At 45.0% G+C, this 26,297-nt stretch overlaps 1 protein-coding gene across 2 annotated transcripts in view; it reads left to right on the top strand.

Moving 5' to 3' along the window:
* The window catches only part of TRIM33 (tripartite motif containing 33), a 347,475-nt gene that overhangs the window by 260,464 nt on the left and 60,714 nt on the right, over nucleotides 1–26,297 (top strand). Inside the window, exons 8-12 of one of the 2 annotated variants that reach the window (XM_063955426.1) lie at nucleotides 948–1,065; nucleotides 10,902–11,149; nucleotides 16,287–16,325; nucleotides 18,765–18,941; nucleotides 20,934–21,137. In XM_063955426.1, coding sequence (XP_063811496.1) covers nucleotides 948–1,065; nucleotides 10,902–11,149; nucleotides 16,287–16,325; nucleotides 18,765–18,941; nucleotides 20,934–21,137 — 786 coding nt within the window. The remainder of the gene's footprint in view (nucleotides 1–947; nucleotides 1,066–10,901; nucleotides 11,150–16,286; nucleotides 16,326–18,764; nucleotides 18,942–20,933; nucleotides 21,138–26,297) is intronic. The other variant, XM_063955427.1, reaches the window with a different exon arrangement.

Below are 26,297 nucleotides of genomic sequence, written 5' to 3'. Positions count from 1 at the left end.
AAAATATTCTTAAATGACAATTTGATTAATTTTATCAACTGAAAAATGTAATGTCTTATTGAAAATGTGCATACATTAGTTTTGTCCCCCCCCACGGTGAAATAACTGCTTATTTCAATCTACTATGAACACAATATTCACCTTTGTCTTATCTCCCATTTGCCCGTTTTTCTCTCTGTACTTATTCGTAGGGTCATCTTTTTCTTTGTTTGAAAAATAGCACTATATTTCTTTTTATTTTTTCAAAGTATATTTTCCCTTCCCCAACAGTTGTGTGAACAAGGTGTTTTGTTTTTGTTTTTTATTTCCCTCAAAATTGGCATACACTATATAGTTATCTGGCAGACCCTCTGCCAAATCTGGCTAGTTGAAATGAAAATCTGGTAATGTAGAGGAGCAAATGACAAATCGACCATTTGCTCCCAAACACTGGAAATCAGACAAGAATCCGTGATTTAACAAATTTGTCTGAGCGACCATTTTTGTCTGTTTTCTAGTATTTGGTCGATTTGTCATTTTCTCCCATACATTACCAGATTTTCATTCCAACCAGCCAGATTGGACATATGGAATAATAAGCTCCACCTTTCGATCTTTTAAAATGCCAGTGAGTAATGAATACACCTGTGCACCTGCTAGATGACCTGGAAAACATGGTTTGGGAACCGCTGGTATAGTGTATGCCCAGCTTAAGACTTTAGAGTACTGTCAGATATCCATATACTTCTTTTATGAGTTGTGAGCATGAAGGTAACCATAACTTTATTGAATGAATCACATTTAATGAATCACTACAGTACATGTTCCTGACGAAAATGTGTTTCAGTAAAAGTTCTATCCTAACTAGGATATTAGTTTCCATGTGTTTATTTTCTGCACGCTTTAAAAACTCTCTGTAACCGAGTAAAACCGAATCCGCTCATCACTATCTGTAACCTTTCTTCCAGATTACTTTTCAGCTGCGTCATATCTTAAAGGCTCGATGTGACCCAGTTCCAGCAGCAAATGGAGCAATAAGATTTCATTGCGACCCAACCTTTTGGGCAAAGAATGTAGTTAATTTAGGTAAGATTATGATTAATTTTGCTTATGATTAGAAGTTTTTTTTTTTTTATGAGCAGTAACTGTTTTCAAGATACTCACATTGATTGAACACCTGTTTCAAAAGGTTTTTAAGTGTTCTAAATCTAAAGGTTATAAATCTATTCCATTATTTACACACTCTTTAGAGCAGGCATTCCCAACCACGGTCCTCAAGGCACACCAACAGTGCAGGTTTTAGTGATATCCAGGCTGCAGCACAGATGGTTAAATCAAACTAACTGAGCTACTAATTAAGTCACCTGTGCTGAAGCCTGGATATCACTAAAACCAGGACTGTTAGTGTGCCTTGAGGACCGTGGTTGGGAATGCCTGCTTTAGAGAGAAGGAAGAATTCTTATTAAGTGTTTACTTTCGTTAGTGGTGTAACGTGACTGAAGTGTGCCAGTTGCCTATTCTTCTATTTGTCGGAGCACCTTTGTTCTGTGGGATCATCCATGCTACCCTATCTTACAGTAATACCGCAATGTATTGCATTAGCGCGACAGAGCTTATTGTGGAGGTTCTCAAATGCTGTCCTCAAGACATTGCAACACACCCTGTTTTAAGTATGTCCAAGGCTTAGCACAGATGGGTCATTTAAATTGACTGAGCTACTAATTAAGTCACCTGTGGACAAGCATGGATCTACTTAAAACCTGGACCGCTGGGGTGCCTTGAGGACCGTGTTTGAGAACCTCAGGTTTATTTTAAACAAGGCTTATGAGGGAAGACACAACATGGAGGCGTCATACATGGATTTTTAAGCAGTATATGTACATGGCAGAAGCCTCCAATACTGAAGCCTATTATATAGCGGCTTCAACAAATTGTACTGGGTTTTTATATTGGAAATGTTCTTTAAAAAAAAAAAAAAAAAAATCTTAATGGAGATATTTAGTCTAAAATTCCAGTCATTTTATTGGTTGATCAGTGAGCCTATTAACAAGGCATACTTTTAGGTTGATTCCTTTTTAACCCCATTGGGAAATTAATCCTGAATGCAGTAAGTTGTTTTGTTTTTTCAAGGATAATGAACAGACATGACCAAGTATAATATGAGGAGTTACAAAACCATATAGAATATTACAATGCAACTAAGAGATATGGAGACACTTAGTAATATGTAATAATAGCACAATCTATTTAGTAAACAAATCTATATAAATATACAGTATTGTGATTTACAACTTGTTATAAATTAGCTTCATCCATCTTAATAGTGTAGAATAAATAGTCAAGATAGAGATCTATAGACCAATAATAAGGAAGGGAGCTTAACGACAAGGATAGAGGGGGAGGGAGGAAGATGCTTAAGCTGAATAAAGTAAATAAGGTTCTATGACATTAACAACAATATAAAGAGAGCCAAAACGGACATGATTTTTGACATCCGACTCTTATTCTACTGAAAGCATGTAGCGATAGAAGTACCAGTCTGTAGTTTTGAAAATGTAAGGTCCTCATTTCTTACACTGTAAAACTAAGGATACCTCTATTCATGTCAGGTACTGAAGTTCATTTAAGTGTAAATTTAATACTGCAGTTAGTAAATATATAAAGTATTTATTACATTCGTAAAGCAGTTCTTATAGAATATTTATTCATTAAAAAATGAGTAAAGCTGTTAAAAGTATGATATCCTGTCAAAGGGGCGCTTGAATTGGTCAACAGATATCAAATGTTTAAAATGTTAGCACTACTGGATAACCTTGATATTTTCAATATTGAAGATCTACTGCGTATTTTATCTGTGATTTAACAAGTATGATGCTGTAGCGCAATTTTTTTGGGTTATCTGACTGGTGGGTTATTGCTGTTAACATGCACTTTCAGCTATTTTGGTAGGAAGCGGTTAAAATACCGCTAGTCGGGATCCCAGTGGTCACAATGCGGACGCTGGAATCCTAACTAGCGCTGAAATCTCACTGTCTGAATACCGGCTTCACAGACTGTTTTCACTCAGTGGCTGTCCACAACACCGATAGAGGGAGAAAATAACCTGTGGCGAGAGCCGCAAGCCACCGTGCCCGCAGTGTGGTGAGTGCAGTGAGACTGCAAGGTGCTTTCTTTCGCTCGCCCCACTGCCGGCTGGTGGCCTGGATGCCCTTTTCAGCATACTGATGGCCGGCATCCCAGCTTGCGGTAAATCCTACTGGTTCTACAGCAGTACTTGCTCATTCAGCCTCCCAATTATATAGAGAAGCAATAAACGGGTTCTTGACGGTATCGTTATAATCTGCCCCCTTTTTTATTTTAAAGTCTGACAAAATGACAATTGAGTTACTTTATATTTTAAAACACAAGATATTTATGGAATTATAAATTCCACTACCTTGTGGTAAATTGAGAAGCACTGCACAGATTATACAGTACATTTTAAAGATCCCTATCTGTCATAAGTCACGGTTTTCAAAATAAATATTTTAATTCTGAGGGTAATAGTGCTTTTCTTTTTTTTTTTTTCATCAATAATTTTTATTCAGATTTTTTTTTTTGTTATGCAAAACAGGGGTACAGAAATAAGAAAAGGGGAGGGGAGGGAAGGGGGAGCAGTAAATACATAAGAGACAATTTGTATACTTATACATACTTTTCAAAATCGATCAGACGTTTGTACACTGGACGTAATGCAGTAGGGCGTACAGAATGGAAAGAAACGATGATTCCACATTAATGCATATTGCAACCGAGATCGCCGGGCGGTCCCAGGCTCAGGGAGAGGAGGTGTCTCCATCTAGGGGAGGGGTGTGGGGTTGGATGTCCGGGGAGGGAGATCGCCGTACCAAGTTGGCACCCTCACCCTCCGTGGTAAAAAGCAGCCAAGGCTTCCAACGTATTAGAGGGGGCTTGGTAGAGAGGGAGCAAGACATATACTCAGTCTCCATCAGGAATTGTTTCTGAATTTTGTGTATGACTTTCATTAAGGGGGGGGGTATGGATTGTTTCCAGTTCTGAGCCAGTGCCGCCCGGGCTGCAAGGCAAATGTGGCCTAAAACATATTGTAAATTGGCACCCACGGAACGCGGATAGACATTTAGTAAAGCAATGAGGGGGGTGGGGGACAGGGTGAGTCCAAGTACTTTATTAATTAGCCCAAACACCTCTACCCAGTATGGCTTAATAAAAGGACAGGTCCAAAAGATATGGAAAAGGTGGCCCACCTCACCACATAGACGCCAGCAATACTTCGAGCATGTAGGCCAAATCGTGTGCAGCCTATCGGGTGTGAGGTATAGTCTATGTAATAACTTGACGTGCATCTCGGAATGGTTTAAGCATTTGGACATAGTGAAGGATGACATAAAGATATGTTGCCATTGGGAGTCGGTAAGGGTGCAACCAATGTCTACCTCCCACCTGTTCTGGGCTCTAGTTTTAAGAACGGGAGCTAATGCAAGTAGTGTCTTGTACCAAAAGGAGATCTCTCCAGCCGAAGCGTCCCTAGAGAGACGACCCAAGGCCTGAGACATAGTAGGGTGCATTGGGGAGGGGGTAAGGCGTAGACTGGTCCACCAATGTTGTATTTGATAGTATCTGAGCCTCTCAGATTCAGGTAAGGCAAAGCGGTCTTGGATGGTAGAGAAGGAGCTAAGCACAGGCCCGTTGAGCAGGTCTCCCAGTAGGCCGATCCCTCTAGAACGCCAGCCTGACAAATTAAGGTTAGGGATTAGGGCGGTTACTGTACGTAGGGAAATTTGTGGCAATGTATAGAGGGGAGATGATAAGCCGATAGTCAGTTTATCCCAGACCTGTAGAGTGGCTCGGGTTGAGGGGAGAAGACGTAGGTCCGAGGGTCGCATGGGTTTAGGTAGCCAAAAGAGGTCCTTTAAGGGGAACCTGGGGCAGGTTAGTTCCTCTAGACACGTCCACTCCGAGTGTGTATCACTGGTGATAGCTTTAATCTGAGCCAAGAGGGAAGCTTCTTGGTATAGTGAAAGGTTAGGCATGTCGAAGCCACCAACTCTCCTAGGTAGTGACATCCTGGCGCGGGACAGTTTAGGCGGTCGCAAAGCCCAGACATATTTGGTGAGGATATTGGTAGCCTTGTCTAGGTATTTCTTGGGGAATATAAAGGGAATTGTGCGGAACAGGAACATTAGTTTGGGAAGCAGCGACATTTTAAAGGCGGCCAGGCGACCCAGCCATGATATCTCATAATTGAGCCACGATTTGGTGGACAGTTGTAGCGCAGTCAGTAAAGGGGGGAGGTTAACGTCAAATACAGAAGAGGAGGACGGGGGGATGTGAATACCCAAATACTTTATCGAGGTTGTTTGCCAATTGTAAGGGTATTTGGTACGCAAAGAGGCCATGGAATGGGAGAGGTTTATCGGCAGGGCGTCTGTTTTAGTTGTGTTTAATTTATAGTAGGACGCTGCAGAGTACCTATCTAAAATATCGTGTAAATGAGGGAGTGAGGTGCAGGGGTCAGTTACAGATAACAGAACATCATCTGCAAATAAACATAGTTTATGGGGGACGGTGCCAAGGTGGAGTCCTGGAAATTGTGGGTCTGCCCGAATCTTAGCTGCCAGAGGCTCAATCGCCAGGACAAAGATGAGAGGGGAGAGGGGGCAGCCCTGACGGGTGCCATTGTAAATTGGGAAGGGGGAAGAGAGGAAGCCATTACTAAAGACCCGGGCCGAGGGCGAACTATACAGGGCTAATATGGATGACAGGATGCGGTCGCGGAGGCCAAATTTCAATAATACTTCCCGTATGTAGGCCCAGTTTATGCGGTCGAAAGCCTTCTCCGCATCTAAGGACAGCAGGAGGAGGCCCTGTTCACGGGTTATAGAGTCTACGAGGTTGAATACTCTACGGGTATTATCAGACGCTTGCCGACCGGGAATAAATCCAACCTGGTCGGGGTGGATCAAGGAGGGGAGGAGGACGTTCAGTCGGTGAGCTATTAATTTAGCATATATCTTAATGTCACCATTTAACAGCGCAATAGGGCGGTAGTTTTGGCAGGAAGTCAAGTCCTTACCTGTTTTAGGGATCGTGACAATGCGAGCCTCCAGCATCTCCGTTGGGAGCGTGCCCTGAGAGGTAATTTGGTTATAAACTGTTACCAGGGATGGAGTCAGGAGGTCCTGGAGTGCCACATAAAAATCATTTATAAAGCCATCTGGGCCTGGCGCTTTACCTTTAGGGAGGGATTTGATCGCCCTTAACGTGTCTGCGGTGGACCAAGGGGCATTCAGCACTTCTAATTGGTCGTCGGTAATGGAGGGAAGTTTCAAATCAGCGAGGAAGGTGTTGATAGATGGAAGAGTGGGCTGCGGAGTAGAAGGGTCAGTTGCGAGATTATAAAGTTGGGAATAGAAGTCAGCAAACTGGTTCGATATCTCCAAAGGGTTAGATATTTTGGTGCCTGTTGGGGACATAATAAGCTTAATTCTATTCCTAGCTTGTTGCGCTCTGAGCTTACGAGCAAGCAGTTTTCCCGGTCTATTCCCTGCCAGGTAAAATTTCTGCCGCATCCTATTTAATGAGGCCTGGGTGCGCACCGTGAGCAATGTCTGAAGCTGGGACCTAATATCAGCTAATTCTTTCTGGAGAGATCTCGAAGGTCGAGCCTGATTTTTCTCCTCCAGTTCCTTTAATCTACGCTCCAAATCATTCAAGCGTTGTTGATGTAGTTTTTTAAGGTGGGCTCCTGCCTGTATCGCCGCGCCTCTAGCTACAGCTTTCAATGCGCACCAGAAGTTCAGAGTGGACGTGTCCGAAGGGGAATTAAATTCCAAGTAGGACGTGATGCTGTCTACAATAATTTTTTTTGATACGGGGTTGGCCAGTAAGTGAGGAGAAAGTCTCCAAGGTCGGGGCGGGGCATGTTGACTGTTAAGATCCCATTTGAGAAACAGCGGGGCATGGTCTGACCAGGTTATTGGGAGGATGTCAGCAGATCTAGTGAATTGGAGAGTCCATTTATCAGAAAACAAAGTCAATACGGGAATAGGAGTTGTGAACGGGAGAATAGTATGTGTACTCACGGCCCGTTGGGTTTTGCACTCGCCATATATCGTAGAGGTCAAATTCAGCCAAAAGGTTACGGAAGGCTAAGGATGGTGCGTTAGAGGAGGCTAATGGAGAGGGGGAAGGCCTGGGAGACCTGTCCAATCTAGGGTCAAGAACCAGATTAAAGTCCCCCATGAGAAGGAGCGAGCCTGTACGGTTCCTCTGGATAGCCAAACATAGCTTACGCAAAAAGGCCACTTGGTTTGAGTTAGGGGCATAGGCTGAGACCAAGGTAACAGGTTTGTCATTTAAAAGGCCACTCAGGATGAGATAACGGCCATTTTTATCAGCAACTTGCGAGTGTAAAGTGAAGGAAACAGAGTTTTTAAACAATATAGCTACACCATTCCTCTTAAAGGGGCCGTTTGCAAAATAGCCAATAGGGAACCTGTGGTCTTTAAACGTAGGGGGGGCTAAGGACGAAAAGTGCGTCTCCTGCAGCGCAATAACATCTGTCTTGTGCCTAGCAAAATAGTCCAATGCTAACCTTCGCTTATTAGGGGAGTTTAACCCCTTAACGTTCATGGACAGAACCTGGATCATCTAGGCGGTCTAAAACGCGCCATGAGTAGTGAGATATTTCTGTATACAAGTATGAAGTTATTTTGTCTCATACCATTAGTTAGAGTGTCGTGAGAGGGGGGGGGGGAGGGAATAACGAAGGAAGAAAGGGTGAGAACAAACCGAAACGACCCAGTACATCGGGTCGGTGTAACTACTGCAAGGAAAACAAAAAAATGCAGTAGTACATTAACGAGGGGGAACATGTGGCCTAACGCCACCACCACCAATGAACCTAGATAAGGGGAAAGAGAAGAAGAAAAAAGAGACATGTACAAATGCAAATATTCCTACCAACCATGTAAGGACCACAGATAACATATATGCACACACTAATAAACTAAAGTATGGGCACGGAGCCGGGACTCCAACATTACAACTACTAACGTAGTAACTCACGTGTCCGCATCTAGACGAAAGGCCAAGGCCTATCTATTAGAACAGAACATCATAACGTCCACATTCAAGACCCAAGTTTACAATGACGACTTTAGGCAACGATCCACTCCGATTGGGGGGTTGACTGTTTCTTGGCTCCAGGCGGCAGCTCGACAGCAATATCCCACTCCGATAGCAGCTTGACTCCAGCGTCCAGTGAGGCGACCGTGTAGGATTTGTTGTCATAGAAGACGATGAGCTTCACCGGAAAGCCCCATCTATAATTAATCTCTTGATCACGAAGCGCCAGGGTAACAGGAAGAAACGAACGTCTTTTGGCCAAAGTCAAAGCCGAGAAATCCGGAAAGAGCTGTAATCCACCAAGCGTGGTAGAATCCGCATCCCTTGCCGCCTTTAGAATGCGTTCTTTCGTCGTGAAGAAGTGCACTCTCATGAGTGTATCTCGTGGAAGCGAGGGAGGGACAGAGCGTGGTTTAGGCAGTCTGTGAATCCTGTCTATAAGCAGCTCTCTGGGGTCAGCCCTGGGCAAGAGCTTCCTAAATAGCGCGGTGGCGTAGTCTTCTAGCTCGGAGTTTTGCACGGAGTCGGGAATGCCTCGGATCTTGATATTATTGCGCCGAGATCTGTCCTCGATATCCGCCATCTTGAGTTTGAATGCCTCCAGGTCATTCTGCTGTTGATCATGGGCCGCTATGAGGTCATTATGGGACGAGACCAATTCCTCGACTTTCCGTTCCAGATGGTCTGTGCGTTCCCCTATAGCATGCAGTTCTGTCTTGACCTCTCGGACGGCCGATGTGAGATCCTGAGTCAGCTCTGTTTTAAATGCTGTTAGAGCCTGATACAGGGTTTTGACCGTGAGAGGGGCGTCAGAGTCTGGGTCGAACCCCGGAACAGAAGCAGGTCTGCAGGGAGGGTCTGACGCGGAGGTGGCTATTGGGGACTTCCGTGCCGTAGAGGGGGCAGAGGCTGCTTTCTGAGACGGCAAAGATACTCTAGGAGGAAGCACCGCTTTAACCTTTTTCGGCGCCATTCTGAAGCGATAAGTCCCGGAGACTATATGATGGAGGTTAGGTAAGCAGAGGGTTCAAAGGTGGTGGTGTATGAACGTTCTGGACTACATCAAAAGAACGGCATCAGCAGAGGTCCGGCGACCGGTCATAACCCTCCAGCGGTGCCGAAGGGCAGGTCTCCAGCGAGCAAGGGAGAGGGGGGAGCCAGGTATAAAGACAACAGCTGATAGCTCAATGTCGTAGGTGTCAGGCAAGCAGTGCCCTCCTGGACCAACACTCACCCCTCCTGGGATGCCTCCACGGTATTGCGCCTGGTCGGGGAGTGTGAAGGGGGGGGCACAGAGAGGTGACCAGGCTATCCACAGCTGCTGGGGGCGATAGTTGGCTCCAACAGGCCTCCACACTGGCAGGGCTCCGCAGCAGGTGCTCGCAGCTACTCTAGGCCCCGGATCCTGGTGCTGATGTAGGCCTCTACTCCCTGGGGCTTCAAAAGTGGCAGCAGACCCCTCTCTCTCCCTGCTGAGGGAGTATTTATAATAGAAGGGGTCTCAGGGGAGGCAGGGCCGGCTCGTAGGGGCAGGGGTGTGCAGGTGACCGGCGGGCCGGGTGTAGCAAGATGGCCGCCGCCGGAGTGTGTGCAGTCGGGAAAAGGCCGCAGCCGCGGCTCCGGAGGGCAGGGAGCGGGAGTCTGATCCGCCCCGCCGTCCCCGATGGTCTGGGGCAAGAGAGGGGCTTAAATGAGCCTGCTTACTTGTGCGGGGGAGCCGCCAGGGGACCCGGCGCGGCCGCGTTCCGGTCCCGGAGCTCGCTCCCGGGTAGACCCCAAACTCGAGGTCCCGGTCCCGGGACGGAGCGGAGGCCTCAACAATGAAACAGTGCCAGGGGGCACCTCTCCCGCCTCCTCGGGTGCTGGGCACGGTGGGCACTCGCCAGGGGGTATAAATCAGCGTGGGAGGTCCGGTAAATATGCCCTTTAAGTGCAGGGCCAGCAGGAGCTCTTGCAGGCACGTCCACACAGGCTGCAGGTCAGGCCACGCCCCAATAGTGCTTTTCTGAGACTACACATAATTGGTAGAAAATGTTATTTCATACAGTTGCAGCTGGAGTGGTTGTTAATGGAAAGACCACCAACGTGTCTGCTTGTGACACTCGTCAAGGTATCCCTGTTTGACAGACACCGTAACAGTGCCAGTTGTTTGTCATGGGTAAAGGTGCATCATTAAATGTGAGTGTTGTGCCAGATGTTAAGTCTGTTTTCACACTTCCCTGCAGAACTTTATTTAAAATGGCAGATGACAGTTGCAAAGTATAGATACATTTATTTTACATCTTTTTAAACAATTTTTATTAAATTGCTTGTGTTTTTGCATTTTTTTTTTGTCATTCAGATCTAATTAAAAAAAAAAAAAACTTAAATTGAAGGTACAGTGTAACTTAAGTCATAACTGAATACTTATGTATAAGATTGTTAAATTGCATGATTTCATCACTTAATCTATTAGGTTAAATTATGAAAATGTATATACTGCTGTGTTGCTCACAGTGCAGATACTTGGATGTTGTATCCGAAAATCTGTTGAACACTTGTTGTTCCTTATGATGCATAGATGCTGTATGCTAAACTTATGTTGCTTTTATTGCATAGCTGACAATTAAACGACCGCAACAGATTTTTAAGCAGAGGATATATCATTTTGCGTTACAAGTTGTAAAGCAATATAGTTGTTTTAAGTTACTTGCTGTAATTAAGTGTTTTGTATTGAGTATTTGTGATTTCTCTCCTGCTAGCCCCCTCTTGAGTTGTTACTTTGTTTCTTCCAGGTAATCTCATTGTTGAAAATAAGCCAACTTCTACATATGCGCCCAATGTGGTGGTAGGTCAGGTTCCCCAGGCAACAAACCATGTAAATAAAGCACCTGCACAAATTAATTTAGCACAACTCAGACTCCAGCACATGCAGCAGCAGCAAGCGTACGCTCAGAAACACCAGCAGCTCCAGCAAATGAGGATGGTCCAACCACCTGGTCCGCATCAAAGGCCATCTGGCCCTCAAGCAATGCATCAACAGGCAAGTACAATGGAGAGAACAGTTTGTCCCAAAGACTACAATGGCAAGTTATAACACATTTATTTGAAGACGTTACATCAGCTAATTTTTGAAAAATGCTCTGTTGAATTTATTAATGGATGTTTATTGTTAGGTAATCTGTAAACTGTTTCATAGCGCAGTTGTATACAAATAAAGTCACTATGGGGTATATGCAATTGCGGTCGAATTCGCGGCAATTTTCGCCGTTTTTTAATTCGACCAAATTCGCCAGGTGAATTCCGGAAGGTGGCTTCCGGAATTCACCATATTCAATGAAAAACGGATTCGCCAGAATCGCGGGCGAAAATCGGCCGATTTGGCGGATTTTACCGCGATTTTAAAAAACGGTAAAAAACGGGAAAAACCCGGAAAAAAAAATGGCGTGGGGTCCCCCCTCCAAAGCATAACCAGCCTCGGGCTCATCGAGCTGGTCCTGGTTCTAAAAATCCGGGGAAAAATTGGCCAGGGATCCCCCGTATTTTTAACACCAGCATCGGGCTCCACTAGCTGGACAGATAATGCCACAGCCGGGGGTCACTTTTATGCCGTGCCCTGCGGCCGTGGCATCAAATATCCAACTAGTCACCCCTGGCCGGGGTACCCTGGGGGAGTGGGGACCCCTTCAATCAAGGGGTCCCCCCCCCCCAGCCACCCAAGGGCCAGGGGTGAAGCCCGAGGCTGTCCCCCCCCATCCAATGGGCTGCGGATGGGAGGGCTGATAGCCTTTTGTGATAATAAAAATATATTGTTTTTTCCAGTAGTACTACAAGTCCCAGCAAGCCTCCCCCGCAAGCTGGTACTTGGAGAACCACAAGTACCAGCATGCGGGAGTAAAACGGGCCCGCTGGTACCTGTAGTACTACTGGGAAAAAAATACCCAAATAAAAACAGGACACAGACACCTTGACAGTAACACTTTATTACACACTACCGACACACACATACTTACCTATGTTGACACGCCGACTGCCACGGTCTCCGACGATCCGAGGTACCTGTAAAAAAATTATACTCACCTTCCAGCGTCCAGAGGTACATCCAGGTCCAGAGAGATAATCCACGTACTTGGCAAAAAAAAAAAACGAACACCGATCCAGCGGACTAATGAAAGGGGTCCAATGCTTTCACGTTAGACCCCTTTCCCCGAATGCCGGGACATCACGTGACTCCTGTCACTGATGTCCCTTCAGCCAATCAGGAAGCGCTACTGCCGTGGCGCTCACCTGATTGGCTGAGCGCTGTCTGTACTGTGACAGCGCCTCGCAAAGCCGCTCCATTACTTTCAATAGTGGGAACTTTGCGGGTAGCGGTGGGGTCACCCGCCGGTCAGCCGCTGACCGGCGGGTGACCTTACCGCTAGCCGCTAAGTTCCCACCATTGAATATAATGGAGGGAGCTGTGCGATGCGCTGTCACAGTACAGACAGCGCTCAGCCAATCAGGTGAGCGCAACGAAGTTGCGCTTCCTGATTGGCTTAGAGACCTGTCTGTGACAGCTGTCACTGACAGGTCTCATTCGTGGAAAGGTGTCCCATGTGTCAGCATGGGACCCCTTTCAGTCCGGTGGTCGGGTATTTGCGGTTTGTTTTTTTGCCAAGTACGTGGATGTATCTCTGGACCATGGCTGAGGTGAGTATATTGAACTTTTCTTTTCAGGTATCCGTGGATTCTACATGGAGAAGAGGACCGATGTCGGCGTGTGAACATAGGTAAGTATGTGTGTGTCGACGTATGAAATAAAGTTTTACTGTCGACGGTGTGTGTGTCCTGTTTTTATTTGGGTATTTTTTTCCCAGTAGTACTACAGGTACCAGCGGGCCCGTTTTTCTCCCGCATGCTGGTACTTGTGGTTCTCCAAGTACCAGCTTGCGGGGGAGGCTTGCTGGGACTTGTAGTACTACTGGAAAAAACAATATCTTTTTATTATCACAAAAGGCTATCAGCCCCCCCATCCGCAGCCCATTGGATGGGGGGGGGGCAGCCTCGGGCTTCACCCCTGGCCCTTGGGTGGCTGGGGGGGGGGACCCCTTGATTGAAGGGGTCCCCACTCCCCCAGGGTACCCCGGCCAGGGGTGACTAGTTGGATATTTAATGCCACGGCCGCAGGGCACGGCATAAAAGTGACCCCCGGCTGTGGCATTATCTGTCCAGCTAGTGGAGCCCGATGCTGGTGTTAAAAATACGGGGGACCCCTACTCTTTTTGTCCCCCGTATTTTTGGCACCAGCACCAGGCGCAGAGCCCGGTGCTGGTTCTAAAAATACGGGGGATCCCCTGTCAATTTTTCCCCCGCATTTTTAGAACCAGGACCAGCTCAATGAGCCCGAGGCTGGTTATGCTTTGGAGGGGGGACCCCACGCCATTTTTTTTTTAGATTTTACCGTTCCAGCATAAAAAAAAAAATAAAAAAAAAATAATATTTTAAAAAATATATAACTAATATTTGTGCCTCCCAAAAAAAAAAAAAAAGTACCTAATCCCTTCTAATATAAATAGATCTGCTATTCCCAAAAAAAAAAACACCAAAAAAAACATGTTTAAATTTTTTTTATTTGTTTTCACCCTCCAAAGTGTGGCGGATTGAAAATGACGAATTTGCTGTCTAAAAGCCCTGCTGTCGAATTTCCAAACTTGAATTGAATATGCTTTGGTCGAATTGCAGCACTTGTATCATTGCAGAAAAGTCGAATTTGCAAAAATTCGAATTTCAAAAAGTCGAATTTTGAAAGTCCGTTTTTTGGTCGGAAAGCACTGAATTGCATAGGCGATTTTTTTTTTTTTTTGGTCGAAAATGACCCGAAATTCGACAATTTCGGGAATTCGACCGCAATTGCATATACCCCTATGGGTGATCTACAATTAACCGCGGTAAATTACCGCAGTTAATTGATTCCCCCGGGGTTGTCCAATTAGCCCCTGACTGCATACACTTATTGGGGATTAGTATTTGCATGCCTCATGCACGCAAAGCAGAATCCCTGATAATCAGTCCTCAGAAACCAGTTTTTGTGCAATAACGCATGGGTCTGGGAATTTTATCCTAGATCCCTGTTATCTTCTGAAAATGGATCATTTACTATGTGGCAAAAATGGGCTGTAGTTGGATAGCTCGATAATACTATTGGATTGAAAAGACCGTTTTTTTCCGTGCATTAAACAGATATCATATACAAATATTATTAAACACTGAATTTCTGAATTATCTTTCTAGCAATTAGATTACTGGAATTCTGCAATTTATTTACAATGCTTGTTGCTTTTAACTGAGTAGTACCAGATTGGTTCATCATATAGCGAGACAGAGAAGGCTGATTTAAAACGGTTTGCTTGAAAGACATTGACACATGTGCCATTAGTGTTCTCCATTAAAGGTGTGTTTTGTTACACTTTGGGGGGGAATGCAGTTTTTTGCTTGCTCTGCATCTGACCGAGCAATTTAGTTGTTGCTCTGTTCGAGTATATATACCGTGGGAGCCCATTATTTCTGGGGAAAAGGCGTTTTGCATCATTTCCCGATCGCACCCAATAGTTTAGACTGGTTTAGCCACTTTACTCAACTAAACCCTGTTTATTTGGAATGGGCATCTAGCTCTGGAAAAACAAATGCATATGGCCCAGTTTAAAGTGACGATTGATATGGCACCTAAAACAATTGAATTGCGCCCCCTTTAGAATTCATAATACTGTAAGAACATTAGAACCAGTTAAACAAAATTAAATGTGCTTCAAATAAGGTTGACATGTTTCTGCAAAACATCATGAAACCTGGTGTGATTTTTGGCCCTTAGCATCTGGTGACTACAGTATCCATCTCTTCAGGCAAAGTACAGTTAGAGTACATAAACAAATAATCAAAACAGGAAAACATCAACTTACAGTTGACAACAATATAGGACAAGTAAAGGGTAAATAAACATAGCTACATCAGCAGATGACACTGGAATAAGTATCAGGTGGCAGAAGACTGCTGGATTTGGTGCAGGTGAATATTATTATAGTAATGCTGGCCATACACTTGTGCGATGCCCCGCGACGCAACATCGCGGGGTGTAGTACCAGCAGTTCAGGTGCGATGAAATCGCACCTGAACTGCCAAAGTGTTAACCATGTGATCTATTGCATGATCGCATGGTAATCACGTGATCAGCACGTCACTGCCAAGTGGGAGCGGCCTCTGGCCGCTCCTGGTGGGTGTCCATCACACATCGCAGTGCGATATCTCATGTGGTTTTAAAACCACATGCGATTGCTCTGTGATGCGAGAGATATTAAGTGCAGCACATAATATCGTGAGACACGATATTCGAGCGGCGTGCCCGCGCATCGCTTCTCAAGGTACCTAAAATGTGCATACAATCCTTCGATTTCTCTCACAGATGAGGTCGAAATCGAAGGATAGCACCGATTTATCTCACAAGTGTATGGGCACCATAAGAAAGAATAAGCACAGGAGGGAAGAGGGCCCTACTCGTGAGAGCTTAGTCTTGTGGCGCCATATAAATAAAGGATAATAATAAGTCACAAAGTACAGAAATATATAAAGTCTGTTATTATTGGATTTGGGTTTCAGCAGTGACCTTGTGTCAAGTTGTACAATAGATTAATCTTCAAGAGTATACCATTGATGATTTAGCTTTTACTGAAAGGAGGTAGTTGCTGCATAGGATCACCGTAACAGGGGATGTCTATTCCTACATTGCTTGCTGTAAGGAGTGGATCATGAAGTGTCCGATGCACAGTGGGGGTAGAAAAGTGAGTAAGTGACGGGGTTGGAAAGATTAGTGTGAAATTTAGAAATATATGATGCAGGTGAGTGAGTTAGGTCACATTAGGTGTAAGTGACCTGGGGTAGTGACTGATTTATGCAAGCGAGGAGAGTTATATAAACACATACTGTGTTTACATTCTTTTGTTTATATGCCAGAACCAATTGTTCTAATTGTTGCAGTTTAATAGAAATGTGCATGAAAAGAAATATTACAGGTTATCCTGTAAATTCTACATTGTCAAATTTACAATACCAATTCGATATTTATTAGTGAGGTCTTCTTGTCACATGTTAGTTGATGTAGATTAATTGATTTGATTTAAAGAGTTTAATATTTGTTTCATTCATAGCACATCAAAGTGCAAGCTACAGTCCTTTGTTCATGCAATGTAAGTGACTCTGCTAGGTCTGTCTGCAGATTACCAAGCTCAGTAAGAATCTACTGTATTCCATTTTCAAGTGACCTTTTCCTAGAAAGAGGACTAGTGTATGGTTATTCTGTCCTCTATCCATTGACTAGAGACTAGAACATTATTGTCGATAAACCACTAAATTAGGCAATTTTGCTCAACAGAATTTAATCTGTAAAGCAATTTATTTGACTGGTTATTTTCTTTAGTGTGAGTAAAGTGGGAGCCCTCAGTGCTGGCCCACTGTGGTAAAATCATTATGCTTCTCTTATAGCAGGCATGTCCAAACTGCAGCCCTCCAGCTGTTGAGAAAATACACATCCCAGCGTGCCGTGACACAGTTTTGCTGTCAGAGAATGCCAAAGCTGTGTCAGGGCATGCTGGGATGTGTATTTTCTCAACAGCTGGAGGGCCGCAGTTTGGACATGCCTGCCTTATAGTTTGTCTCCATATGCTCTTGTGAGCCAATTTAGAAATGTGCTTGGTATTTTGCCAATGTGATTTTGTATTTTTTACAGCATTGGTTCTTAACCTCGGTCCCCAAGAACCCCCAACAGTTCATGTTTTCCAGGTCTCCTCACAGGATTGCAAGTGAAATAATTTGCTCCACCTGTAGGTCTTTTATAATGTCAGTGAGTAATGAATACACCTGTTCAACTGCTAGGTGACCTGCAAAACATGAACTGTTGGTGGTACTTGAGAACCACTGCTTTACAGTGTTTTGCAAGAAATGTTTTAGCTAATGGGGGAAGGTTCTGTTTTGCTTTCCAATACCATAGTTTCATAATAATAATAATTTAATAAAAACTTATGTAAAGTACGTCTAAAAATAAATGAGCGATCTAAATTTTTGAGAATACAGTCCAGTGTCTGACTGGGGCATGAAGGGCCACTGGGGAAATACAGTGGTAGGGGCCCATGTGTAGTGACGTTGTCAGCCACCAAAAAGGCTTGGCTAACCATGGTCTTGGCGCCTTGATAAATATATATAGTAAATACTGCTAGCACATACTTGATAATGTACCAGATTAATAACAGTAATGCACTGCAGAAAGTACACCTTAGCCCTGTGCAGTATAATGTAACATATGTATAATGTATAATTCAAATGCAAAGTCTGAAACCTAATCCCCAGATGAGGGGGTGGGGCCCTGTACCCCTGTGGTCCAGTCCAACTCTGGTTGCAGTTACCACTTGCGTGTCTCCACCGCATTCCCTCCATAGGGCTGCATACAAAATCAGCCAGATTGAATGGTGAGTTCAGCTCCGTTGCCTGTGTTGCTATGCTAATGCAGTGGGAACTAGGCTTGCTTGCATACCTAGTTAATTGAATTGACCCCACGATAAGTAGAACTAGCATTCAGTTGTCTGAATAACCCTTGTTAATGATAAGGATTTAGAGAAGTAGTGACTTAAGGCCCATATAGACGGGAGAGATGTGTGCTGAGCGATGCAGGGGAGGACGGGGGGCCGCTCATTTCACCCAGCGGGGTGAAATGTGCGAAATGCTAGATTTGCCTGCATGCAGGCCAGTCTACCACCGGCGATAGCGATGTGCGGGGCTGTGCATCGCTATCGCTGAGGGGGGTACACACGAGTGATCGGTCCTTAAAATCTAAGCAATCTAGTCAGATTGCTTAGATTTTAAGCATGGATCTCTCCGTGAGTACCCCCCCTTTAGTTTTGTAGTCTCTTCTGACTATTCAGATAAAATGATTAAGGCATTCCCGGAGAGCTGTTCTTTAAATTCTATAGACTTTTGAGTGACCTATTTCTATGGTGCCGTTGTCTGACATATACCAAATGAAAGGTTTTGGTCCGTAGATTTGCAGAAAAATATTGCCATTGTAATTGGTTGCTACAGTTCGGAGTTTTGTGAAAGTCTGCCTGCCTTTTACAATGCATCACCATTGTGCTCTGGAAAATGTGACGGTGATCTCTCCCTGTGCACCTGCTGGGTGACCCGGAACATGTGATTTGCTGGGTGGTCTGGAAACTGACCATTATTTGCAGCAATCCACTAAACAAGGATTTTTTAAACTAGGCTCCCATGAGATTGAAAAGCGGTAAGATGTTCTGCCAAGGAAACCTTTGACCGGTTTAAACCAGGCACATCAGCTAGTAGTGTTTAATTGTATAACCTTTTCAGTCTGAATTTTAACTGGGAAAGAGACAACATTGCCTGAAGGTCTTATAAGTTATAAAAGTCTCTCAGAATATTTCTGGAAAGATTATACAGAATGTCAAGTACATTGCATGAATTTTGGTAAAAGGGAATCTTCTTTACATTTGGTCAGTATGTATTGTATGATAAATTTGTTTTACAATGGCACTTTGTCATTTCATGGTTTTGAGTAGCCAGACTTTCAGTACTGTAACTTTGTGAAAGTACTAACCAGCGCTCCAAACCCTTTGCAGCCTCCAAGGTTAATCAGCATGCAGAGCATGCAGAGAAATAATATGAACTGCGTACCTTTCCAAGCGCATCAGATGAGAATGGCACAGAATGCTGCTCAGAATGCCAGTCGAATGCCAGGTGTACCTCGTCACAATGGGCCTCAGTACTCAATGATGCAACCTCATCTCCAAAGACAGGTAAATATTATTTGTGACAGTCAACTTCTCAGAGAAAAACTATGGGCCTCAGACTTTCATTGTCATCCTTACGATATTTGCTAAGTGTTTTCTTTCTGTCTTTCTGTTATTCATGACAATGTGGGCTTAAACCTACTTGGTTGTATACACATTTGCTGTATGAGTATTCATAGCGATGTGGGCTTACTTTGGATAAGCAGATCATGTCCATTCCATATAAGCCTGTGTATGTATCAAATCATTAAAAAATTCTAATACAAAATTCTTTCCTGATTTCCGTAAACTCTGATGTATGGGTATTCTGTTTGTGTGGTAAACATTACGTAGTGATTTGTAAAACGCATTGAGCTCTGCATAATAGTATTAAATAACAATTTACCAATTGATAATTTCATTCATGCAAAAACTGAATATATGCTAGGTACACACTATTCAATTATTTTACAATTATTGGACTGATCTCTTTGAGCATTTTTAGCTGATGAACACTCAAAACGCTCCTGATCGTGGGTACGATTAAGGCCAGTATCCTATTAATGAAAATCCTTTTTCGGCAGATAAAAACTGCCTGATGGTCATTATTGTGCTATTCAATTATAGGCCGTTTTTATCATCTGAAAAAGGACCCGCAATCGTGCGATAATATATGGCATTTGCGATAACTTCCCGATCCCATGCTTTATCCTGTCTTCGACAGCTGCCTGAAGCATAATCCCCCGATAAGTGCCATGTATCAAGGCTAATTGGATATTCCCGGACGAAGTAATTAGCTGCGGTAAATTACTGCAGCTAATTGGATGCCAGCCATAGTGTTTATTATTGCAAATTGGAGGGGGGAGGGTTGTTTGCGCTCGCCTTGCCTGTGTGTAGTGAGAAAATGTCAACGCTGTACAGTTTACTTTATTTGTCGAGTCACACTGCTCAGATGGATAACCGTTTAAATTTGTGGATGAAAGAAATGAAAAACAAAGTAAAAAATGAACTATGGAAAAAAATTGTTTTTAATGTTATAATTCCATTAGGAGTTGTCTCAGGATAACGTTCAAAAGTCAACAATGCTGATCCAGCGTTTGTAGCAAGTATATATCGTAGTCAGGGGTTGTCTGGGTGGCTGGTGTCCCGTGCCTACCATGTGCATTAACTAACCCTTCTGTTGGCACCATCTGGTGATTGCTGTATGGAGGTCACTGGTGCTGCGCCTGCTTCCGTGATTCCGCGATGTTGTCCGCTGTCCCCGCCGGTACCTGCAGTGTCGTGTGTGAAAGTCAGTGTACACCCCTGATGGAAGCATGTTCACACAGTGTTTCTTATTTATCAGTACTTGGCACTTTGCATGGAATATTTTGCTGTTAACCACATTCACATAGGCACAGCTGGCCATCAAATTACAATGAAACTCTGCCTTTTGTTACACAAGCCAGAATGCCAAACTGCTGTCAGTGCAATAGATACCGAATACATACTGACCAGATTTTTTTTTTTTTTTTTAATGTCCGGTGTTTATATGGGGTGAAATGGCAGCCATCGTGCAACTGCCCCTTGTTGTGAACAGATAATAGCAAATAACAGCTCTTTCTCCAGGTGGGATGTGGTCTATGTACCTACAGTCAAAATCCCGACAACCATTGACCAACAAGGTCAAAATCCCGACAAGGTTAAAATACCGACAGGATTTTAACCTTGTCGTTATTTTGACAGTGTCAATTGTCGGGATTTTGATTGTAGGAATTTTATACTGATTCCCTCCAGGTGGATTTTTGCATACACCGTGGGGTATCCAATTTTCCCCAAATGTTGCTCTTGCAAAATTGTTCTGTTTTTTGTTTTTTTTGTGGGTTTTTTGCAATTTTTTAACTTTATTGTTTGACTTATCCATTTGTTATGGACAAAAAAATGTTTTTTTCTTCTAAATAATAGTTAAAGCAGTGCTGGTGATCTTTTATATTGCTTGTCTGCACAGCATACGCTAATGTGTTTTTCTCTTTCCTTCAGCACCATTCAAACCCTGGGCATGCTGGTCCATTTCCAGTCGTCTCAATCCATAATAATACAATCAATCCAACTAGTCCTACCACAGCATCCATGGCAAATGCAAACCGTGGCCCAACAAGCCCATCTGTTTCTTCTATAGAGTTAATTCCATCTGTAACAAACCCAGAAAACCTTCCCTCTCTGCCAGACATCCCACCCATCCAGGTTTGTGCATCAGAATTAAAGCCTCCATGATTTCAACATTTTTGTTTTTTCCCCCTGCATCCTTTCTTGATGAATGTGTAGCATCCTAATACTCAAACTATTTCTGCATACTGCAGATTCACATTACAACATCAAAACCGCTTGTTGATTTACTAGTATATATTTCAGGCACTAAGTCTGAAGAGAAATAATGTGTCCCTGAAACAGGAAATTCTCAGCTATTGTGTACAATTGCTCTAAGCGGTGTGCTCTGTGAATGTTTAATGTTACAGTTTATTGCTATTTGAAAACAGATTTGTGTCTGTGGGTGTTTAGAGTTCACGTGAGCAGATGCATTTACAGTGCCAGGTTTGAGTTACTGTCATGTTGAAAAGTGAACATTTTGGGATAATTCCTTAAGTTGGGTACACATCCTATACGATCAATGGCCTGATCACCCGATATATGCTGATCACCACACTGATTGTGTAGGTGTGTATGCAGGAGCATTTGCTGATAAACACTCCTGCAACATGATCTAGCCAGTAGCATGTAGACCAGGCATGTCCAAACTATGGCTCTCCAGCTGTTGTGAAACTACATATTCCAGCATGCCCTGACACAGTTTTGCTGTCAGAGAATACTAAAGCTGTGTCAGGGCATGCTTGGATGTGTAGTTTCTCAACAGCTGGAGGGCCACAGTTTGGACATGCCTGTTGTAGACTGTCAGAATCCCCGCTGAAGAATCCTGACTCTCAGAATCCCGACAGATCCCTACGGTAAGTTTTTGTGTTTGGGCTAGGCTGCGTGTGGGGTGGGCTAGGGCTACAATACTTTAAGTTATCTGCTGCCGGGATCCTGTTTGTTGGCATGTTGAGCACTGGGAGATTGTAGAAAACCCCCTGCAACTGTCGGATTGTGAGGTCGCGTCTTCTTTCCTGGTTAATACTTTACATGCTGACCCCCCGATTCCCATAGAAGACTGTACATACTGAGCTATTTCTAGCTCAGTGTGTACAGGGTCACAGTGGGTCAAGCCTGGGTGCACACTACTCTGTTGATTGGCAGCTTTTAACTTAATCAGTCAAGTAATCGCATAGGTGTACACCCATCCTTTTACTTTCCTGGAATGGAATGCATTTCCACGGTTGTAAGGTATTATCAAAATTATTAGTTTATTGTATAGTGCGTCATAAACCTATTTTTCTCTGACGTCCTAGTGGATGCTGGGGACTCCGTCAGGACCATGGGGATTAGCGGCTCCGCAGGAGACAGGGCACAAAAATAAAGCTTTAGGATCAGGTGGTGTGCACTGGCTACTCCCCCTATGACCCTCCTCCAAGCCTCAGTTAGGTTTTTGTGCCCGTCCGAGCAGGGTGCAATCTAGGTGGCTCTCCTAAAGAGCTGCTTAGAAAAAGTTTTTAGGTTTTTTATTTTACAGTGAGTCCTGCTGGCAACAGGCTCACTGCAACGAGGGACTTAGGGGAGAAGAAGTGAACTCACCTGCGTGCAGGATGGATTGGCTTCTTAGGCTACTGGACACCATTAGCTCCAGAGGGATCGAACACAGGCCCAGCCATGGAGTCCGGTCCCGGAGCCGCACCGCCGACCCCCTTGCAGATGCCGAAAAGTGAAGAGGTCCAGAAACCGGCGGCAGAAGACTTTTCAGTCTTCATGAGGTAGCGCACAGCACTGCAGCTGTGCGCCATTGTTGTCACACACTTCACACCAATGGTCACGGAGGGTGCAGGGCGCTGCAGGGGGCGCCCTGGGCAGCAATGAGAATACCTTGTTCTGGCTAAAAAATACATCACATATAGCGCCTGGGGCTATATGGATGTATTTAACCCCTGCCAGGTCTCACAAACTCCGGAGAAGAGCCCGCCGAAATAGGGGGCGGGGCCTATCTCCTCAGCACACAGCGCCATTTTCCTGCTCAGCTCCGCTGCGAGGAAGGCTCCCAGGACTCTCCCCTGCACTGCACTACAGAAACAGGGTAAAACAGAGAGGGGGGGCACTTTTTTGGCGTTTTTTGATATATATTAAGCTGCTATAAGGGAGACAACACTTCTATAGGGTTGTTCCTATATATTTATAGCGCTTGGGTGTGTGCTGGCAAACTCTCCCTCTGTCTCCCCAAAGGGCTAGTGGGGTCCTGTCTTCGATAAGAGCATTCCCTGTGTGTCTGCTGTGTGTCGGTACGTGTGTGTCGACATGTATGAGGACGATGTTGGTGTGGAGGTGGAGCAATTGCCGGTAATGGTGATGTCACCCCCTAGGGAGTCGACACCGGAATGGATGGCTTTGTTTATGGAATTACGTGATAATGTCAGCACATTACAAAAATCAGTTGACGACATGAGACGGCCGGCAAACCAGTTAGTACCTGTACAGGCGTCTCAGACACCGTCAGGGGCTGTAAAACGCCCTTTACCTCAGTCGGTCGACACAGACCCAGACACGGACACCGAATCTATTGTCGACGGTGAAGAAACAAACGTATTTTCCAGTAGGGCCACACGTTATATGATCACGGCAATGAAGGAGGCTTTGCATATCTCTGATACTGCATGTACCACAAAAAGGGGTATTATGTGGGGTCTGAAAAAACTACCTGTAGTTTTTCCTGAATCAGACGAATTGAATGAAGTGTGTGATGAAGCGTGGGTTAACCCCGATAGAAAACTGCTAATTTCAAAGAAGTTATTGGCATTATATCCTTTCCCGCCAGAGGTTAGGGCGCGCTGGGAAACACCCCCTAGGGTGGATAAGGCGCTCACACGCTTATCAAAACAATTGGCGTTACCGTCTCCTGAAACTGCCGCCCTCAAGGATCCAGCGGATAGGAGGCTGGAAACTACCCTGAAAAGTATATACACTCATACTGGTGTTATACTGCGACCAGCCATCGCCTCTGCATGGATGTGCAGTGCTGGGGTGGTTTGGTCGGATTCCCTGACTGAAAATATTGATACCCTAGATAGGGACAGTATTTTATTGACTTTAGAGCAATTAAAGGATGCTTTTCTTTATATGCGAGATGCTCAGAGGGATATTTGCACTCTGGCATCGAGAGTAAGTGCGATGTCCATATCTGCCAGAAGAAGTTTATGGACGCGACAATGGTCAGGTGATGCGGATTCCAAACGGCATATGGAAGTATTGCCGTATAAGGGGGAGGAATTATTTGGGGTCGGTCTATCGGATTTGGTGGCCACGGCAACAGCCGGGAAATCCACCTTTTTACCTCAGGTCCCCTCCCAACAGAAAAAGACACCGTCTTTTCAGCCGCAGTCCTTTCGTTCCTATAGGAACAAGCGGGCGAAAGGACAGTCATATTTGCCCCGAGGCAAAGGAAAGGGTAAGAGAGTGCACCAAGCAGCTTCTTCCCAGGAGCAGAAGCCCCCCCCCGGCTTCTGCAAAGCCCTCAGCATGACGTTGGGGCTTTACAAGCGGACTCAGGGGTGGTGGGGGGTCGACTCAAGAATTTCAGCGCACAGTGGGCTCACTCACAGGTGGACCCCTGGATCCTGCAGATAGTATCTCAGGGTTACAGGTTGGAATTCGAGAAGTCTCCCCCTCGCCGGTTCCTAAAGTCTGCTCTGCCAACGTCTCCCTCAGACAGGGCGACGGTATTGGAAGCCATTCACAAGCTGTATTCTCAGCAGGTGATAGTCAAGGTACCCCTCCTACAACAGGGAAAGGGGTATTATTCCACACTATTTGTGGTACCGAAGCCGGACGGCTCGGTAAGACCTATTCTAAATCTGAAATCTTTGAACCTGTACATACAAAAATTCAAGTTCAAGATGGAGTCACTCAGAGCAGTGATAGCGAATCTGGAAGAAGGGGACTTTATGGTGTCCCTGGACATCAAGGATGCTTACCTGCATGTCCCAATTTGCCCTTCACCTCAAGGGTACCTCAGGTTCGTGGTGCAAAACTGTCATTATCAGTTTCAGACTCTGCCGTTTGGATTGTCCACGGCACCTCGGGTCTTTACCAAGGTAATGGCCGAAATGATGTTTCTTCTGCGAAGAAAAGGCGTATTAATTATCCCTTGGACGATCTCCTGATAAGGGCAAGGTCCAGGGAACAGCTGGGGGACGTAGTAGCACTAACCCAAGTAGTGCTGCAACAGCACGGGTGGATTCTGAATTTTCCAAAATCTCAATTGACCCCGACGACACGTCTGCTGTTCCTGGGAATGATTCTGGACACGGTTCAGAAAAAGGTGTTTCTTCCGGAGGAGAAAGCCAGGGAGTTATCCGAACTTGTCAGGAACCTCCAAAAACCAGGAAAAGTGTCTGTGCATCAATGCACAAGAGTCCTGGGAAAGATGGTGGCTTCTTACGAAGCGATTCCATTCGGCAGATTCCACGCAAGAACTTTTCAGTGGGATCTGCTGGACAAATGGTCCGGATCGCATCTGCAGATGCATCAGCGGATAACCTTATCGCCATGGACAAGGGTGTCTCTTCTGTGGTGGATGCAGAGTGCTCATCTGTTAGAGGGCCGCAGATTCGGCATACAGGACTGGGTCCTGGTGACCACGGATGCCAGTCTGAGAGGCTGGGGAGCGGTCACACAGGGAAGAAATTTCCAGGGAGTATGGTCAAGCCTGGAGATGTCTCTTCATATAAATATACTGGAGCTAAGAGCGATTTACAATGCTCTAAGCCTGGCAAAACCCCTGCTTCAGGGTCAGCCGGTGTTGATCCAGTCGGACAACATCACGGCAGTCGCCCACGTAAACAGACAGGGCGGCACAAGAAGCTGGAGAGCAATGGCAGAAGCTGCAAGGATTCTTCGCTGGGCGGAAGATCATGTGATAGCACTGTCAGCAGTGTTCATTCCGGGAGTGGACAACTGGGAAGCAGACTTCCTCAGCAGACACGATCTACACCCGGGAGAGTGGGGACTTCATCCAGAAGTTTTCCACATGATTGTGAACCGTTGGGAAAAACCAAAGGTGGACATGATGGCGTCTCGCCTCAACAAAAAACTGGACAGGTATTGCGCCAGGTCAAGAGACCCTCAGGCAATAGCTGTGGACGCTCTGGTAACACCGTGGGTGTTCCAGTCAGTGTATGTGTTTCCTCCTCTGCCTCTCATACCAAAAGTACTGAGAATTATACGGCAAAGGGGAGTAAGAACGATACTCGTGGCTCCGGATTGGCC

The sequence above is a fragment of the Pseudophryne corroboree genome, chromosome 2, assembly GCF_028390025.1.
Source record: "Pseudophryne corroboree isolate aPseCor3 chromosome 2, aPseCor3.hap2, whole genome shotgun sequence".
NCBI lineage: Eukaryota > Metazoa > Chordata > Amphibia > Anura > Myobatrachidae > Pseudophryne > Pseudophryne corroboree.
Note: the sequence above shows the minus strand (reverse complement) of the source record. Positions and strands in the feature narration are given on the sequence as shown.